The 19,749-nt window shown below is 39.1% G+C and overlaps 1 protein-coding gene and 1 non-coding gene across 2 annotated transcripts in view; one reads left to right on the top strand and one right to left on the bottom strand.

Annotated features, from left to right (window-relative positions):
* NARS2 (asparaginyl-tRNA synthetase 2, mitochondrial) overlaps positions 1 to 19,749 on the top strand; it is a 136,590-nt gene that overhangs the window by 6,134 nt on the left and 110,707 nt on the right. Inside the window, exons 3-5 of the mRNA XM_006161901.2 lie at positions 2,957 to 3,077; positions 7,103 to 7,243; positions 17,262 to 17,342. Coding sequence (XP_006161963.1) covers positions 2,957 to 3,077; positions 7,103 to 7,243; positions 17,262 to 17,342 — 343 coding nt within the window. The remainder of the gene's footprint in view (positions 1 to 2,956; positions 3,078 to 7,102; positions 7,244 to 17,261; positions 17,343 to 19,749) is intronic.
* LOC114004636 (U1 spliceosomal RNA) lies at positions 7,868 to 8,030 on the bottom strand. The gene has a single exon (XR_003546751.1). It is a non-coding gene; the product is annotated as a U1 spliceosomal RNA (small nuclear RNA).

Raw genomic sequence — 19,749 nt, 5'->3', positions numbered from 1 at the left:
ATATACAATATATATTATATGGATATGTCTATTGATACCTGAATTTTAGAGGTTCTCGATGAAGACTGTCTATTTCTCAGAGGTATTCCTAGGATCCTCCAGGATAAAATTCACACATGAAAGAGCATCTCAAAATAGCCTTTCAGGTTTGGTGAATGATTATCAGTTGTTTTCCCTCCTATGATGCAATAGTAGACAGTCCTATTTATGTAAAATATATGTGAATAAATTTAAAAGGAAATAGTATGTATTAAATACAGTAAGCAAATAAATCTTGCTGAGGAATATCGTCATGTTAAATTTAATACAGTTTATAATATAATACTGAACAGTATTATAACACCTGAGTGCACCTTGTTAAAAAAGGCATTTATTACCATATTTACTGTAACTGTAAAATGTTAGAACTAGAGAGGATATACAAAACTTTCCTCCAACCTCTTCTCCTTTTTAAAAAAATTTTTGCTGGGACCAGCAGTTAGCGTAATGGCTGTGTCACTGGACTCCCACATAGTTGACCACGGTTCGAGTCGCGGACCCGGTGGCTTAAAACTCATGCTGGGCGTGTGTGCGTGCGTGCCCAAGATCCCGAGAGGAGAATGGAGGAGAGGGGATTGCGGTGTGGCCATCCCCCCCTGGGTGGTGGTGGTGGGGGGTGATTTCTCGCTTTCTATCTCTCTGTCTCTCTCTGTCTGTCTGCCCCTATAGCGGGGGGGAAAAAAAAAAAAAAAAAAAACCTCTTCAAAAAAAATTTTTTTTTTGCTTGAGAGCATGTGTGCTCACCTGAGAGAGACACAAAGAGAAGGAAAATGAGAAAGTACCTCTCCATGGAAGATGGTCACACCACTATCCCTTCTCCATTTCTCCTTTCAAGATTTTTGGCATGCACACATTTGCATGTGCCTAGCGTATTTTTTTCCAGCTGTCAGGTCTAGGACTCTTTCTTTTTTATTTAACAAATATCTTTTTAAAAATTATTTATTTAATTTTATTTATTCATTCATTTATTTTAATTTGACCAGAGAGAGAGAGAGAGAGAGAGGAAGTGAGAAAGCAAGCCACCACCTCCAGGACTCAAATCGTGGTTGCCCATGTGGGAGTGTCTAGCACCTTAACCACCATGCCACCTGCTGGTCCCCAGGTCTAGGACTCTTAACTGTTTTGTTGGCTATGTAGGATCTAGCTGCCTTACCTACCACATGACTACCTGACCCTGCTTTCTTTTTAATTTTAAGGTTTGTTTATTTCTTCCATGAGAGAAAGGCACACCCAACAGGATCCTCACATTGCAGTTACCCCAGTTCCAGCCAGCCCTGCATCATGAGCATGCATGCGTACCTGACATTTCATGAAGGTCTCTACATATGAACCCAGAACCTTCCCATATGGGTCGGCCTCAGGGAGTGTTGCGTTATCTCTGCACCACCACCTGACACCCCTCTAACTGCCTTCTTTTTTCTTTTTAAGGATTACTTAACTTTATTTACTTATTTAAATTTGACCAGAAAGAGACAGAGTGAGAGACAGAGAGAGAGAGAGAGAGGAAAAGTGAGAAAGCAAGCCACCAGGTCTGGGACTCAAACTGGCGTCAGCCATGTGTGAGTCCAGTACCCTTAACCACCTCCCCTCCTGCCATCCCCACTGCCTTCTTAATAGTCATTCTTACATGAGCTTTGATAACTTTCTATTACAGTTCATTTACAGTTCTTACAGTTAATTTGTGGATTAATTGGATTAGAACCTAGACTTATTAACTATAAAATAGTTCTGTATATGCTCAGATTATCAGCCAATTTTATTAAATAAAAAAAGAAAACTTCTAAAAATGTAACACATTGCAAAATCAATACAGAGGATTCAAGTGTATTTTTCACTTTGCTTTTCCACTAATACAGTTCACATAACCATACTATGTTATAAAACCCAGGAAATTGGTATATTTATATATTTTTTAATTACCAAGGTCTGTGTGCTTGCCAGAGAGATACATCCCCCTCAAGGGCTGTGGTCATGCTTCAGTTCCTTTTTTCTTGTTTTTGGAGAGGTTTTTGCTATAGGGCACGTGCACTCGCCAGAAAGACAGAGAGACAGAAAGCGAGAAATCACCCCCCAGGGGGGATGGCCACGCCGCAATCCCTTCTCCATTCTCCTCTCGGGATCTTGGGCATGTGCACACACGCACCTGGCATGAGTTTAAGCCAGGTCCAGGTCTCCAACCGCAGTCGACTACATCGGAGTCCAGCAACATAGCCATTATGCCAACTGCTGGTCCCACATGCTTCAGTCCCTTCTTCATTTCTCCATCCTGTTAGGATTTGGGACATACTATACACACATACTTGGTATGTTTTTCAAGCCTCTGAGACTGGGATTTGAACCATGGTCAGCTACATGGGATCTTGTTCCCTTAACTACTAGTTTGTGAGACTGCACAATATGGTACTAACAACAAAATTACAGACCTTATTTTTAATACTTTTTTATTGCCAGAGACCATGTATACTCACCAAAAAGAGAAGGCACTCTCCAGTGGACCATAGTCCACAATCTTTTTCCCTCCTTTTCTCCATCTTTTCAGGATTTGGGGCATATATGCACACACATGTAGTTGACATATGTTTTAAGCCACCAAGGCTGGGATTTGAACCACATTTGCCCGTGTGGAATCCGATTTGTATGCACCGTGTTATGGCAGCGTTGCCAACTAAGTTTTTGGTAAAGATAAGTGTATAGTTTCTTAATTCCAAATACCTGTGTACATGTTCTTAACTATCTTTGTTCTCATCTTAAAGTTTATGGAATTAATTTTTGTAATTTCAGTATACAAGAGAACATCTGTAGATTCTAAGACTATTTAACTCAAGGGTAAAAACTTCTGTCAGTAAATATTTTAATCTGATTAAAATGAATGCTTTATGTAATGATATTTTGTTTATCTTGTTTTTTGTTACTGTAGAGAACTGGTTTTTGGGAGTTCAGTGGAAGTCCACGGGCAACTGGTAAAAAGTCCATCAAAAAGGCAAAATGTGGAACTGAAGGCAGACAAAATTGAAGTTATTGGGAATTGTGATACAAAGGTATACTTTCTGATACTTTTGGAGAGGCTGTTTAGTTTTAAAACCTTAGCACTTTGTTTTAAGTGTGATTATTGGGAAGATGCACTTAAAACATGTTACAGTTGTGACTTCCCAGGTTATTGGTATAGTCCGTAGAGCCTATGGAGACAGTAGCAAAAAATGTTTTTTGTAAATAGCTTAGTTTTATTTATTTATTTTTTTTTTTTGGAGAGGTTTTCGCTATAGGGCGCGAGAAATCACCCCCCAGGGTGATTTTCCCAAGAGGAGAATGGAGGAGAAGGGATTGTGGCGTGACCATCCCCCCTGGGGGGTGATTTCTCGCTTTCTGTCTCTGTCTGTCTGGCACGCGCCCTATAGTGAAAAAAACCTCCCCCCCCAAAAAAAGAAAAAAAGTTTTAAGTTTATCTCTTCCTTGAATGAGACACACCCATGTACACCCACTTACCCACCAACCCACCCACCCTTGACAAGGTCTTATGCTCTGATCCCTGCTGTAGCCTGCCAGCCAGCCAGAATCACAGGTCCCTCTGCAGGTTTAAATGACTGGTTTAAGTCAACCTTAGAACTGAACTCAGGTCTTTCCCGTATTACTCCATCGGTAGCAGTGCCCCAACACCTGTTGCCTCCGCAACTGAATCTCACCTGTGTGGATGTTTGATATTGAATCAATAAAAATTAAATAAAGACTCTAGTACTTTGGTAGCATTAGTTACATTTCAAGTGCTCAGTAGTAATATGAAGATATGGGCTATCATATTGGGTAGCACAGATTCAGAATATTGCTGTTTGTTTTGTTTTTGTTTTTGTCAAATCAAGGGTATTATTATGTATATCATTAACAATAGGGAATTTTATATTCTTGGATCTGTTAAGTGTTTCTTTTCTTTGCTGGTCCCACTCGCTCTTTATTATGCCCTACCCGCCCTTGTAAATTCTGGTATCTACACTTATCCTTCCTAATAAATCATTTTCCAGTCTTCCATTTCTGCCATAGAATGCAGACATTTAATGTCTATTGAGCAGGGATATGCAGTGCTTGTCTTTCAAAGACAGTCTTACTTCACTTAGCAGTAGGTCTTCCATATTCACCAGTTTTGCATAACAGTGCTGTTCATCACAGAAGGTCCTGTTGGCTGGTGCTGGTCTAAAGCGTTGTAATGCTGACTGAGCAGAGACAAATCCTACATTAAGTCATGTTTAAACTTACATTTGCAAGACTCTTATTTTAATAGTTTTATGTTAATAAGCCTGATAAAGGGGTTAGAATAAATAAAATCAAAGATTATCATCTCATTTCCTTAAATTTACAATACATTAATGGGAAATTGAGATCCAGCAAGATGAAATGACTTGTCTAAGATTATGAACTGATAAGTAGTGGCACAGCTGAAATTTATATTCTGTCCATTTGACTCCTTGTGCCTACTATAATTGTCTTCAACTTTTTAATGAATAAAAAAGCCCAGCTGTGGTGATGATGCTAGTGGTAGGGCACACTGCACAAAACAGGACCTCTATGAGAAAGCTCAGGGTTCAGGTCCCAGGTTGACTTGGACACCTGGGGGTACCCATGATTCTGGCTGGCTGCAGTGCTAAGGGGACCACTATAACATGGGAGGACCCTGTCAGGGATCCCTCATCTCACAGGAAATAAATTAATTAAAACAGAAACCAGACATCTAGAGAAATTGCATAATTTTAACCCATTTTTAGTTTGTTGGGATAATCTGAATTGAAAGAAATTAAATGTAAAGAAATAAAATGGAAAGTTTTTTTTCTTTAAAATTGTCATTCTTGATTATTTTTCAAGAATTTTAATTGGCATGTAAAATCAGGAATCTAGTTCTAAGATTTCTGAAAAATAGATTAGAATAATATGGAAATCAGGAGAAGAATGGAGAAGGTAACTATTTTTGTGTTTTAATCTTTATTTTTAAAATTTGTCACAGGGCACATGTAGTCACTGGAGGAGGCGGTGAGGGAGTGAATGAGAATGGGAGAATGAGAAAACATCCCCCATGGGGGATGACTACACTGTAATCTCCTCTCCACTTTGCTCTCAGAATTTTGGGCATGCATGCACATGTACCCAGTGAATTTTTCAAGTATCCACTCAGTGTGTTTTTCAAGCTGCCAGGTCCAGGACTTGAGCCACCCAATTGGCCATGTGGTATCCAGCCACCTTAACCTTCAAGCCATCTGCTGGCCCTTCATTTTGTTTTAATCATAGCCTCTTTTACATAAATTTGCCAGAGGATGCATATGCTCTCCAGAGAGAGAGAGGTGGAGAGACAGAGGGGGGAAAGCATCCCTTCAGTGGAGTGTGGTCACACACAATCCCTTCTACGTCTTCCATCCTGTTGGATTTGGGACATGCACGCAACATGTGCCCAGTGCGTTTGTCAAGTCTTGGGACTCGAGATTCGAACTACCATTGGCCACTTGGGATCTCGCTCACTTAACCACTAGGCTACAAAGTTGGTCCTTAATATAACTGTTTTAGTTTTTCCATTTTTATCGAGATACATAATTATATATAAAAAGTTGTCCTGCATTTCACTGTTGTTAAATTGTTCTCCCTCAGCTTCTGTTGGTGTTGATGCCTTTACTTTCCTTTCCCGTTGAGTTTAAGTCATTTTAAAAGTATTGAGATGTTAGGGAATTCTGAACGCCTAGCAGTCCCCAGATCTCTGTTAATGTGGTTACATTTTGGGACCAGCAGTCAGCATAATGGCTATGTCACTGGACTCTCACGTAGTCAATCACGGTTTGAGTCCCAGACCTGGTGGCTTAAACTCACACCGGGTGCGTGTGTGTGCATGCCCACCCAAGATCTTAAGAAGAGAATGGGAGAGAAGGGATTATGGCATGGCCATCTCCCCCCCCCGGGGGGGGGTGATTTCTCACTTTCTCCCTCTTTCTGATGAGCGCATGCACCCTATAGCAAAAAACTCTCAAAAAAAAAAATAAAATAAAATAAAGGAAAAGAAAAGAAAAAAAATGTGGTTACATTTCACTGTAGTAACTATGATGCTTGTTCCTATTCTACGTAAAATTGTATGTGCACAAGGCTTTTGAACAGATAACACTGAGAACCGCAGGCTGCCAGCGTAGCTCTTTGTTAGTCTTTCTGTGAACTTTTTTATTGAAACTTGTTTTTGTCCAAAAGAATGTGTCTGTCTTATTAGTCTCATAACATGACTGTGGGCAAGATGGAAATATTTCACCATAGAACCATAAGTTCCTTTAAATTTTTTTGTAAATCTTTACAAAAGATTTATGTGCTAGATAAAAGAACACTGCCATCCCTCCCCCATGATCTTAGACCCCAGTAACTTGCTGATAAACAGTAATAAAGTCCCCATCGATCATGAACAATTGTGGCCTTTCAAGACATACAGATAATTTTTAAATTGGGCACAACAGTAGAAAACAGGTTTTGTTTTGTTTTGTTTTGTTTCAGTTTGCTGTAGGGCATGTGCGTTCTCTGGAGACGGAGAGAGAGAAAGTGAAAATGTACTTTTGGGTGGTCATGCATGCACACACACCCTGTGTGTTTTTCAGGCTGCTGGGTCCATTGCACAGTGAGCTATATGAGATCCAGCCATCTTAATGTTTAAAGTGGTTTGAAGGCCAAACCTGCCTGAAAAACTCATGGGACACACGTGGGTTCATGTGTAAAATCCTAAAAGGAGAAGGGGTTGTGGAATGACTGTTCCCCACTGAGGGGTGCTTTCTCACTGTGCTTATCTCTCTCCACTGAACACACACGCCCTCTGGTAAAATTAAGTAAATAAATAAATAATCTGCAATATTCTGGACCCCTGTGCTGAATAGTGAGCTGTTTTTGCATTATTAATCCTAGCCTCTATATTTGTAAAAAGTGCTTGACTGCTAACGGACAGAAATCCGATAAATAAAGATTGAGCCTCAGTGATAAGTAAATTAGTTAATAAGTAGTAGAGCTGGATTTAGTATCTTTTTAAGCTTCTAACTTATTTTTTTTTTCCCCCATTTACTGGCAGGTTTTCCCTATCAAATATAAAGAGAGGCATCCTCTGGAGTACCTGAGACAATACCCTCACCTGAGGTGTAGGACTAACATTCTGGGTTCTATCCTGAGGGTTCGCAGTGAAGCCACAGCTGCTATTCACTCTTTCTTTAAGGTAAGAATTTGCTTCCAGTTTGGAGAAGTTGACTTTGCTTTCTCCTGAAGTCTACAAATTCTAACACTGGAGTATTTTACCGACAGCGCTGTTACTTTGTTCCAGGTACCCTTTACTTGTTTAGTACTGGATCAAATGCCACAGACATGCATATGTGTGGGTCCTATGTGGGTGTGGTTGGTGGGTAGGTGGATTTATTTCATAGCTTTACTGAGGACTGATTGACATAAAATAACATGTATATTTAAAGTGTATGATCGGATGAGTTTTCATGTATGCATATCTCCATGAAACCTTCACCACAATCAGGATAGTGAACTTATTCATGACCCAAAATGTTCCCCATGACCTTTCTTTTTTTTTTTTTTGGAGAGGTTTTCGCTATAGGGTGCGTACGCTCGCCAGACAGACAGAGAGAGACAGAGAGACAGAAAGCAAGAAATCACCCCCCGGGGGGATGGTCATGCCGCAATCCCCTCTCCTCCATTCTCCTCTCAGGATCTTGGGCAAGCACGCACACACGCCCGGCGTGAGTTTTAAGCCACCGGGTCCGGGACTCGAACTGCGCTTGACTACGTGGGAGTCCAGCGACATAGCCATTACACTAACTGCTGGTTCCCAAGAAACGGGAGAGCGCGAACGCAGTCCCCCACTACCACAAATTATGCAGTCGAGTTTCCCACATTTGGGGAAATCGCAGGGGTCAGCACATCCAGAGTGCAATGGATAAGCCTCGCCCTGGGAAACCACCTTCATGATCATGGTATCTCCCCTGCCAGGTAAGTATCCCCATGACTTTTGTTTATCGCTCTCTCTCCTCTCAGACCTCCCTCTTTCTCAAGCAGCCACAATCTGCTTCCTGTCACTATGCATAAGCTTACTTTTTTAAAAATAGTTTTATATAAATGAAATAATTCGGTATGTACTCTTTGGCTTCTTTCTCTCAATCTGTTTTGAAATTCATGCATACTAACTGTATCACTAGTTTGTTCCTTTTTTTACCGTTAAGTATGATATTAGTCATAAGTTTTCATAAATGCCTTTTAACTGACTGAAGAAGTTCCCTCCTATTTCTGATTTGCTTAGAGTTTTATCAGGAGTAGATACTGGATACGGCAAATGCTTTTTCCGGTTCTTCTGCGATGACCTATGGTTTTTGTTTTCTATTTTTTTAATATGCTAAATTATATGGATTGATTGACTTACATTCTGGTAATGATAGCATGCATGTGTGCTTGAGTGAGAGGGAGTGAGAGAAGCCCCCTCAACAGGATGTCATTATGCCATAATCTCTCTTCCCCTGTCCTCTAGCTTCTTGGGATCCTGGGTGTTTGGGCGAGTGCCCAGCATGTTTTTAGGCCACCTTGGGCAACCCGGGAATCTGAATTAGTGGTCTTCCTGGGTACTTTTGTTATTGCTGCGCCATAGCAGCTTAGCCATATGTTGATTTTTGAAGGTTAACCAGCCTACATTCCTAGAATAAATGCCACCTTGTAATGGTGTATTATTCTTTTAACATGTTGTTACATGCAATTTGCCGTCTTATGTAGTTTCCTTTTCTTGTCATGTCTTTTTCTAGTTTTGTGTCAGGGTAAGGTTGTCCTCATTCAATGAATTAGAGATAATCCCTCCATCTTTTTTTTGGAAGAATTATTTTATTTTATTTATTTATTATTATTATTATTATTCCATTTAATCAGAGAGAGAGAGAGGGAGGGCAAAAGGGAGAGTGAGAAAACAAGCTGCCAGGTCCAGGACTTGAACCACACAATAGGTCATGTGGGAGTCCAGTGCCTTAGCAGCCACCATGCCACCTGCTGGCCCCAACCCTTCCTCTGTCTTTCCTCAAAACATTTCCATAAAACTTAATTATTTCTTTCTTAAAAGTGGAGTAGGATTTATGAGTGAATCCGTCTGACTACTTTTTAAACATTTTTTTCTCTTGTGTATGTATATAGGAAGGTTTTTAACTACAGTTTCAACATTTTGAATAGACATACAACTATACAGGTTATTCTTCAGTCAACTTCAGTAGTCTGTGTTTTTCAAGGAATTAATTCATTTTATTTAAGCTGTCAACTTTATTGCCATAAAGTTATTCAGAATATCTTACCATTCTCACTTTACTATCTGTAGAATCTACAGTGATGCCATCCCATTCCTGATATTGTTAATTTGTTTTCTGGCTAGAAGTATATACTTTCATCAGTCTTTTCTTTCTTAATATTCATTGCTTCGAGAACTCCTTTATCTGGTTTTATTACAGTCCCAACCACTTTCTTTTGCATTTGCTTTTTCTGCCTTCTTTTGCATTAATCAAGTGTGTTTCTTAATGATTTATCTCTTTCGTTTTCTTATTACCCATAACTTTGTTTTGTTGTTTTATTGGTTACTTTAGAGGTTACAGTGTATCTTTAAATTCAGTTAGCATTTCATCGTTTCCTGTGTAATGTTATGACCTTACAGTGGCGTACTTGCTTTTCTTCTTTTGTTATGCTTTCGTTGCCATGCATTTTACTTTTGCATATGTTATAAATTCTAAACCTGTGATTTTTGTTCAGGCAGTCAGTTATCTTTGAAAGAGATTTAAATAATGAGAAAAAGTTCTTACATATTTATCTTTGCCATTTGTAGGATTCTTCATTCCTTATGTACATCCTTGTTTCTATCTGACATAATTTTCCCACTTCCTAAAGGACTTGATTGAATATTTTTTTTACCTTTTTTTTAAACTGTGATTTCTGGCTTATATATAATCATTGTACATGTTTGTAAGGTACAGAATGGTTTTTCAGAGCATGCATACAGAGTGTAATAATGAAATTAAAGATGTCTGTACATTCCTCTTATTTCACATCAAACAATATTTCTTGTAATGCAAATCTGCTGGTGATACATTCTTTCAGCTTTTGTGTGTCTAAAAATGTCTTTATTTCACCTTCACTTTTGAAAGCTCTTTTTTTTGTGAATATAGGATTCTAAATTGGCAGGTTTTAAGTACTTTAAAGTTACCACTCTACTGTCTTCTCATTTGCATTATTTCCAATGAGAAGTCTGATAGCATCCTTATCTTTGTTTCTCTGTATGTAGCATTTTTTTTTTCCCTTTGGCTGGTTTTAAGAATTTTTTCATTATCACTCATTTTTTTCAATTTGATTATACTGTGCCTTGGCAATTTTCTTTGTTTCTCATGTTTGAGGTTTGTTGACTTTCTCCCTGAGTTTCCGATTTTTATTTTGTTTTGAGCTATTATTTTCTAGAATATTTTTTTCTGTTACTTTTCTCTTCGGGAACACAAATTATCCATATGTTAGGCCACTTGATGATATTCAGTAACTTTTTATACATTTCTCCTCTTTTTTAAACAATTATTTTTTTCTCTGTGTGTTTCTTTTGGTTAATTTCTTTTGCTGTGTCTTCAAGTTTACTAATCTTTTCTTCTACAGTACCTGATTCTTTGTTAATCCCATCCGTGTATTACTTGTTTCACATGTTATATAGGTCTTGTATGTAGATGTTTGTCTTGGACTTTTAAAAATATCTTTTATGTTTACCTAATTTTTAAATAATCTTAATAATTGTTTAAAAGCTGTTACTATGTTTAACTTATTTTCAGTGATGGGTCAGTTTTGATTGATTAATGTCCTCATTATGGATTGTTTTTATGTCTTTTTGTATATCTGCTAGTCTTAGATTGGATGCCAGACATTGTGAATATTACCATGTTGGATGCTGGCTATTTATAAAGCTTCTTGAGGTTTGTTCTTCTATGTAGTTAAGTTACTTTCAAACTGAGACTTTGGGGTCTTACTTCTGTCATGTGTTAAGCAAATCTCAATCAGTGCTCAGTTTAGTACTAATTATTTCCCACTTCTGAGGCAAAGCTTTCCTGAGTATTATACCTTGTGCCTTAAGAGTTTTTCCATACTGGCTTGTAGATACATACACTGTTTTCAGCCAGCAAGGGAGTGTTAGATATTATTTCCTTAATGTTTTTAGATGGTTCTTTTCCCAACCTTAAATAGTTTCTTCACACACAGGTGCTGATCAGTCCTCTACCTAATAATTTAGGTGACATTTTGCAGGTGTTGGGGGTTCCGTCTCTGTCTCTGAACCCTCTGATACTCTTTCCTATGAGCTTTAGCCGCTTTGGTCTCCCCAGGCTGAGTCTCCTTAGCACAGGGAATCTGTTGGGTTCTACTTCACTTCCCCCTCCCTGTTTTGTGTCTTAGAAGATCTCAAGGTAGTAAGGTAGGCTACTGGTAGGACTTGCCATGTTTGTTTGCCACCTCTTAGAGATCTCAAGCCTTTTTTGTCTGATATCCCGTGTCTTTTTTGTTTTTTAATTTGTTATAGAGTACATCCGCTTACCAGAAAGAGAAGGCAACCCCCCCACCCCCAGGAGGATGACCACACTACAATCCCTTCTCCATTCTTCTCTCGGGATTTTGGGTGCATGTGCTCATACCCATGCTTGACATATTTTCCAAGCCTCCAGTCCAGGACTCAAAATGCACAGTTAGCCATGTGAGACCCAGCCGCCTTAATGTCCATGCCACTGGCTGGCTTAATCTACAGTATTTTCGAATCATTGTTTTGTGTGGTTTACTATGTTGTTGCGGTTTTTAAATTTTTTTTGTTTGTTTTTTGTTTGTTTGTTTGTTTTTATCGTTTCAGGTGGGAGGGTAAATCCAGTCCTTATGTCTTTATCTTGGCCATAAAACCATATTTTGTGTATAGTAAGAACTAATTTTCAAGAGTTATTGATGTTGATCAAGTAGATTGAGCTACAGACTAAAGGCATTTTTTGTCTTTCTTAGTTTTGCTTTTTAGCCATTTCCTTCAAATTGGGAAAGCCGCAGTAGAATGTGGTTGGCAAGTGGCAGAAGTGAAGGGATCATCTCTCTATGTTAATGTGAGGGCCTCAGAGGTGGGGTTGACCCAGCACATTAAGCTCAGTGTTGTCCCATTTGCTTCTGGGACTCTTCCTGTATCACTTCTCCAGAGCCATCTGATTTGCAGAGGTCATGTAACAGCATAACTTTTCCTTAGGCTGCTCACCAAGAAACTTCTTGTCCTTAGAAAAGCCTTTTCCTAGTTTGTGTCTGACGAATCAGCCAAAAAAAAAAAAAAATCATGGCTTTAAGGTATGTCCTGTTTTTGTTTTTGTTTTTGTTTTTATTGCTAGAGGATGTGTGTGCTTGCCAAAGAAAGGCAAAGAACTGGAGAAAGGACCTCCCCTTCCCACTGTGGACTATGATCATGCCACAGTCCCCTCTCCTCCATTTCTCCATCCTGTTGAGATTCTAGGCATCCATGCACATGGGCCTCGTGGGTTTTTCAAGCTGCTAGGGTCAAAATTCAAATCAATGTCATTCATGTAAGATCTGATGCTATTAACTATTAGCCTAAGGCATGTACTTCTGATTAAACAAAGGAAAATGCACTGTATAGTGTCATTCCATTATGGTTTGAAAGGATCCATTTATATATGCTGTCATAAACATTCTTTTGCAAGTTCTACATGGCTTTTCAATAATACTGGAACCATACAAACATAAAATTTGTTGACATATAAAAATATTTCCCTCATATGGCTTCAACAGCTCAACAAAGACCTACTTTAATTCGGAAAGTTTTACATATTTTTGGCCACTAGGTGGTATTGGCAATCCATTGACAAGTGGACTTCACCTACTTCAAACATTGCCTTTTACTCGAATCTTTTACAGAAATGTAAACCATTTCAAAGTAAGAAAACACTGTAGGAAAGCTGAGATAACAAAAGTAAGCAAAAATAACATAAAATTTTAAAAAGCATTTAAATGATTGAAAATAATTTTAGAGTAGTAATGAAGGTAGTCCCTTTTTATTTATTTTTTCCTGTAAGATACATGTGTTTGCTGGAGAGAGACAGAGAGAGAGAAGAAAATTGAGAAATCAGCCAAGGGTTGGGGAATGGCCATGCTGCAGTCCTCTCCTCCATTCTTTTGATATTTTAGGCATGCAAGCTCAGTGTGATTTTTCAAGCCACTGGGTCTGAGACTCAGGCTGAGGAATCAGCCACATGGGATCCATGCTACCTGCTGGCTGAAGGTAGACACATATTTTTTAAAGAATTATTTATTTATTTAATTTTACTTGTTATTACTATGATTATTTTTTAATTTGACCAGAGAGAGAGAGAGAGAGAAATGGAAAGTGAGAAAGCAAGCCTCCAGGTCTGGGACTCAAACTATAGTCAGCCATGTGGGAATCCAGCGCCCTTAACCACCATGCCATCTGCTGGCCCAGATTTTTAAGTAAAATACAATCCTGATACCTCATTATACTTTTATATGTAGGACTGAATTGTTTAAAGAAGTCACTGGAGCACTTTAGGACATGTTAAACAATGTGATTAATTTAGTATTTGGTACTGTTTATGTGGTTTGTTACTTTAGGGAACTAAAAGATGTTAAGACTTAAGATGAAATTTTCGGGGAACCAGCAGTTAGCGTAATGGCTGTGTCGCTGGACTCCCACGTAGTTGACTGTGGTTTGCGTCCCAGACCCGGTGGCTTAAAACCCATGCCGGGCACGTGTGCGTGCGTGCCCAAGATCCCGAGAGGAGAATGGAGGAGAAGGGATTGCGGCATGGCCATCCCCTCTGGGGGGTGATTTCTTGCTTTCTGTCTCTCTGTCTCTCTCTGTCTGTCTGGCGAGCGCATGTGCCCTATAGTGAAAAACCTCTTAAAAAAAATGAAATTTTCATAACTTTCTAATCCATCAATAAAAAATATCAGAAATGTGAAATGAAATGGAAATTTGAATGATTCTTTAAGTTAGGACATTTAAATGATCTAGAGTTATTTCTTGGTTTGGGTTTCAGAAGTATTTTGTGCAGAGCTTGCAAGTGGCATGGTGGTTAATATGGCTGACTCCCACCTGACTGACTGCAATTCAAGTCCTGGACCTGGTGACTTGCTTTCTCACTTCCCTTTCTCTCTCTCTTTTTCTGTCCCTCTCTGGTAAAATTTTTAAAAATAATAATAATAACAAAATAGCTCTTAAAAAAAGTATTTTGTGCATAAGTTGCACAAAATTTATTCATGAAATGGACACATATGCACTACAGCTTGCCTTTCCAGAATCCTTCAGTCATTTGGAAGAGTCTAGTTTCTAAGTAGCTGAGGATTTCTGTTTCTCTTCCCTCCACCCCTTCTTTTTAAAGTTTTGGTATACAGAGTGTGTGCTCACCAGAGAGAGAGAAAACGAGAAATCACCCTCTTGGGATTTGGATTTCAGGCAAGCGCACGCATGTGCCTGGTGTGTTTATCAAGCTGCCACCATGCAGTTCCCCGTGTGGGATCCAAATGCTTTAGCCACTACTCCACCAGCTGGCCCAGATTTTTCTTTTTAGGCATCAGTCATTTCTAAGTTCCAATAGAAGTGTTCCTAAAATAAATTACATACTTTCCTGTCTCCTTCAATTGAGCCAGTAGAAAAGAGTTTGCCTTTTGTTGATGCGTCAGGGCTCTTCCTGTGAGGATCAAGGCTGGCCCTTCTCCGTCTGGCTGCCCTTCCAGAGGCTGGCACAAGTCAGAGTGTTCTTCACCCTGTGGTGAATGGCCCCGGACTGCGCAGCCGCCGAGCTGCAGTGTTTGCCTCTGTGGGTTGTTTCACCTCCTCCTGCTGTCGCTTTTTGTTGCCAATGGCTTGGTGTGCTGGTGTCTAGCAGTTCCTCTCATGTTTCTTTTTTGTTAATTCTGTTTAACTAATGATGGTTATTTCAATTATGTGTGAAAAAAATACACAGTCTGTTTAGTATTCTCTGAGTGATGACTTTAAGTGTGTGAATTTGAGGGGTTTGTTGTTTTGTTTGCATTGTCAACCTTGTAAAATATCTGCCTCTAGAATATGTATCAGAATAGCTGGATATTTGCAAGTGTTAAGTAGAGTTTGAAAAATTGGGCGAAAGTGTTTATTTTTATTTTTGGCCCTTCTCTGCCCTTCATGTCTTTAAATAGGAGTCCCTTTGCGGCAAGTTGATCTGAGAACTGCCACTAGTAACCCAGCTGAGGCGGGTGCGAATGGCACTCCACCACTCCTTGCTGTTGGCTTTCCTTTTCTTCCCCACCCCCAGCTTCTCCTTTTTTGGACTTTACTCATACTGTTTTACTATTCTTCCTTTGTGCTCTCTCCTTTATGGCTTTCAATAGTGGTAGGACTTTACGAGCAACATAAAGACTTGGTTTAGTATTAAAGCTTTGAAAGTTGGTGACCCCTTTTAAAAGGTTTAGCATTAGTTATATATTAAAAGCAACTTCCTACAAGTTGCCTGTTCAAGGCCCTAGACCTCCCTGAGTGTGCTGTGCATGTGGCCATGGTCTAAGCTGGCTAGTGAGCAGTAGATTGTGGCATCAGGATCTGGCCAGGGGTGCTGTGTATCTGTCTTCTCACTCATGGAATGAATAAAGTTTAAAAAAAACCCACTACTTTTGTCATTCATACACACAGTATGTATGTATATGCATGGGCATCTACACAATTATTTTCATAAGATCTGCAGTGCTGTTCCTTGTGGTATTTGACCAGTTCTAAGTATGACAATTATATTTAGCCATTAAAATTTCTCGTCCCTCATCCCTTCTCCCTCCCCACCCTTGTTTCCTTTGGATTTTTCACTTCCTTTCTTTGTTTACTGCACTCATGCTCATAGTTGCCTACTTTCATGTGGAATAAATGATTCATGTCCATAATTCTTGGCTCCTAGGAGATGAAACTTTTATGCAGTGATGTTATTGATTATATTTCATGGTTCTCTGTAATAGGCTCTGTGCAGCACCTCCAGGCTTGTTGCCCTCAGATTAAGTACATATTTGAATACTTTCTGAGACTTCTCATTTATAGCTTGAATATTTGATCAGTCTACATAATTAAGCAAATTGTTGACTGAATACTTTGTATTGTGACCAGAATACTTAAATTCAGAAAGGGTCATATTTGGGAGGCCTCTGGCAATGCAAGAAGACATTTTACATTCTACCACACTTGGTCAATGAACATGTTGCATTGATTTCAAGGCCAAAATTTTGCATTAAACAAAGTGTTCCATCTTCGTAGTATAAATTCACTTTCCCCTAGCTCCACTCCCACCCACTAACATCTGCAGTGAATGTAAACCTTTAGCTTACGTCTATAGTGATGATGAAAGAAGCATAACCTTGAAGTTGCTGGGTTATTTCAATCCTACCAGCCACAGCTTTTGTGGTTCACTAATGGAAATAGTCTGAGGCTTTCAGTCGAAAGGGCTACAGTTGGGCGCCGCAGTAATGGATGGATTCGCTGCTGCCCAGAGTATTTCTTCAGGCAGAGGAAGTACACTGGCTGTGTCATGTGCGCTGTGTCTTGCCGTCAGTTTAATAACAGGGACTTCCTGAAAATTATTTCAGCTCTTTTTTTTTTTTTTTTTCCTGTTCATTTCTTCAGTTCCTATTTATCAGCCTTTATTTTCCTCCCTTTTGGGGATTCATTGCAACTGAGGTCTCATTCTAAGATAACTATACTTCAGATCAATCACTGTGTATTCCCCTAGCAATGTGGGCAACATCAGTATGCATTAGCCCTGAGTGAGTCAATGTGTGTTTTAAATCACCGCCAATATGTTTGAGAAATGGGAAGAGGAAATAGCACTAAAGAAAGAGCATGAAGACTTGGGTTTCAGTCCTGGCTCAGCCATCGACTACTTTTGTGATTTTTTGGCAAGTCATTAAATCCCTCTGGGCCTCATTTCCTTATCTTTGAACTGAAGAGATTGGACTAGTGATGTCTAAGTCTGTTCCTGATTTAAAATTGTTTGTGCTGCTGTTCATTTAAAAACACTCAGCTAATCTTTTAGTAGTCTGTTTGAGGAGTAAGGGAGAGATATGACATGGCATTCTCTTAGCACCATTTTAATAGGACATTAAGGTGTGTGTTCTTGCACTTGTTTTGTATGCAAATACACTGAAAAGAGTGGTTTTTTTTTTCCTTCTAGGACAGTGGCTTTGTACATATTCATACCCCAATAATTACATCAAATGACTGTGAAGGAGCTGGAGAACTTTTTCAAGTTGAAGTAAGTTGTGCTTCCTGTATTAGGCGCTAGATTGCTGTTTGATATTTTTCATCTGAGTATTTGCTTTAAATATAATAGGATTTGTATGGATAGGAGACTATTACAGCACCTGAAATTGTTGGTAGTAATCTTTTTTAAAAAATATATATATATATATGTGTGTATGTATATACATATGTACCTATATATGTATACATACAAAGGTGTGTATATATACACACAAAGGTGTGTATATATATTTACATATATGATATTCAAACTAGCCCAGCCCCATTGTGCAGAGGTTAAGTACTTTGGTAGATAGCCAGGTCCCACATGGCCAACCACTGTTCAAATCCCAACCCTGGCGGCTTGGAAGACACTCCAGACATGTGTGTATGCCCAAAATATTCACTTGTTTTTTCTCTCTCTCTCCCTGTGTCTCTGGTAACAGTACACACTCTCTGGCAATACATTTTTAAAAGTTCAAACTGCTCCGATTTCCTAACTTACTAGTCACATTTCTTATATTGTGACTGAAATAAGTGAATTTTTAACTTAGTACTCTATTTTCTTAAGTCACTGTGAATCAGTGAGCAAGGGAAATTTGAAGAAGCTAATAAGAATTTTAAGCTATCTTTTTTGTTGTTGTTGTTTTTCAATTTTGCCATAGGACACGTGCACTTGCTTGGAGTAAAACAGAGAGAGGGAAAGTGAGAAATCACCCCTAAAGGGTATGACAATGCTACAGTCCCTTCTCTGTTATCCTCTTGGGATTTGGGTATGTGCAGACACACTCCTGGTGAGATTTTTTCAAGCTGCTGGATCTGTGACTTGAACCATAGTTAATCAAGTGGGAGTCCAGTATCTTAACTACCACACCACCTACTGCTCCAGAATTTTAAACTATCTTTTGTGCAAATTCAACTTCCAGTTAATATATTTCGTATGTAAATTTTATTTTAAAAGATAAAAATAAAAAAGTATACAAGTGAATATTACTTTGGTTTTCAAAGTCTTCAAAAAAAATTTTTTTAGCTGCCTGACTGTGTGTATTCTTATGAGAGAGAAAGGGAGTAAGCAACCCCCAATGGATCATGATCATGCCACGATCTTCTCGTTTCCATTTGTCCATCCTATTAGGATTTTCAGCATGAACTTGAAGGTATCTGGTGTATTTTTTAAGCCACAGGATTTGAACCATCATGGTCAGCCATGTGAGATCTGGCTCCCTTAACCACTGCTCTAGAGCTGGCCCCCAAAATACACTTTGTCATAAGAAATGACTTATGTACATCCCATGAAGACTCTTAATTTCTTTGTATAGCAGTTATTTTGTAGCTCCTAGTATATGCCAGACATTGTCAGCCTACCCTAATTGGAGATAATTTTTTAAAGTTACCGATTTTTGTTACTTATATGTAGTTAAAATCCTGTCATATACCAATGTGATGGCTGTTTAAAATCATTAAGAAATAGTATAATAATGGACAGAGAGAAGTGTAGATTGGTGAATGGTACTTTTTGTATTTTATTGATTGTTTGATCACTAAGAAGTCAAGATTCTTGTTCATACATGTGGTTGATTCTGTCAAATGGTAAGACCTATGTATAACTGCCCTTTCTGGTTTAGTACTTGATGACCCTCGTCAATGATGCTTTTTCTTTATATTAATTAATTTGTTTATTTTGTTGTTCTTTTTGTTTGTTTTTTCCATAGGGTGGGTAATTGCACTTGCCAGAGAGAGACAGTGAGAAGGAAAGTGAAAAATCACCCCTGTCTCCCCTACCCCCCTGCCGGAGGGGCACAGCCAAGCCACAGTCCCTTCTCCTTCTGGGATTTTGGGCATGCACACACGTACCCAGCATGATTATCAAGCCTCCAGCTCTAGAACTCAAACCACAGTTCGCCATGTGGGAGTTCAGCATCTTAACCACTACACAACCTGCTGGCCCCTTTTTATTTTATTTATTTATTTATTTATTTATTTGTTTGTTTGTTTGTTTGTTTGTTTTAACTTCAGAGGGACAGAGCAAGAGAGCCAGAGAGCGAGAGAGAGAAAGAGAGAGGGAAAGTGAGAAAGCAAGCTGCCAGGTCCAGGACTCGAACCATGGTTGGGTATATGGGAGTCCAGCCACCCCAGTGCTCCGCCCCCGCCCCCCCCCGCCACACACACACACACACACACACACACACACACACACACACTTCTTATATTATTAAAGTATTCATTTGGATAAGTTGTCCTGATACGTCAAAGTCATTAAAATAATAATCAAGTACAATCTTTTTTCATACATGACTTGAAGCTTTATGTTAATTAGCCTTATGAAAAAAGCAGGGGGGGCAGCAGTTAGCCTAATGGCTATGTCGCTGGACTCCCATGTAGTCGAACACAGTTCGAGTCCCGGACCCGGTGGCTTAAAA

Source organism: Tupaia chinensis, unplaced genomic scaffold, assembly GCF_000334495.1.
Source record: "Tupaia chinensis unplaced genomic scaffold, TupChi_1.0 Scaffold139431_1, whole genome shotgun sequence".
Lineage (NCBI taxonomy): Eukaryota > Metazoa > Chordata > Mammalia > Scandentia > Tupaiidae > Tupaia > Tupaia belangeri.
Note: the sequence above shows the minus strand (reverse complement) of the source record. Positions and strands in the feature narration are given on the sequence as shown.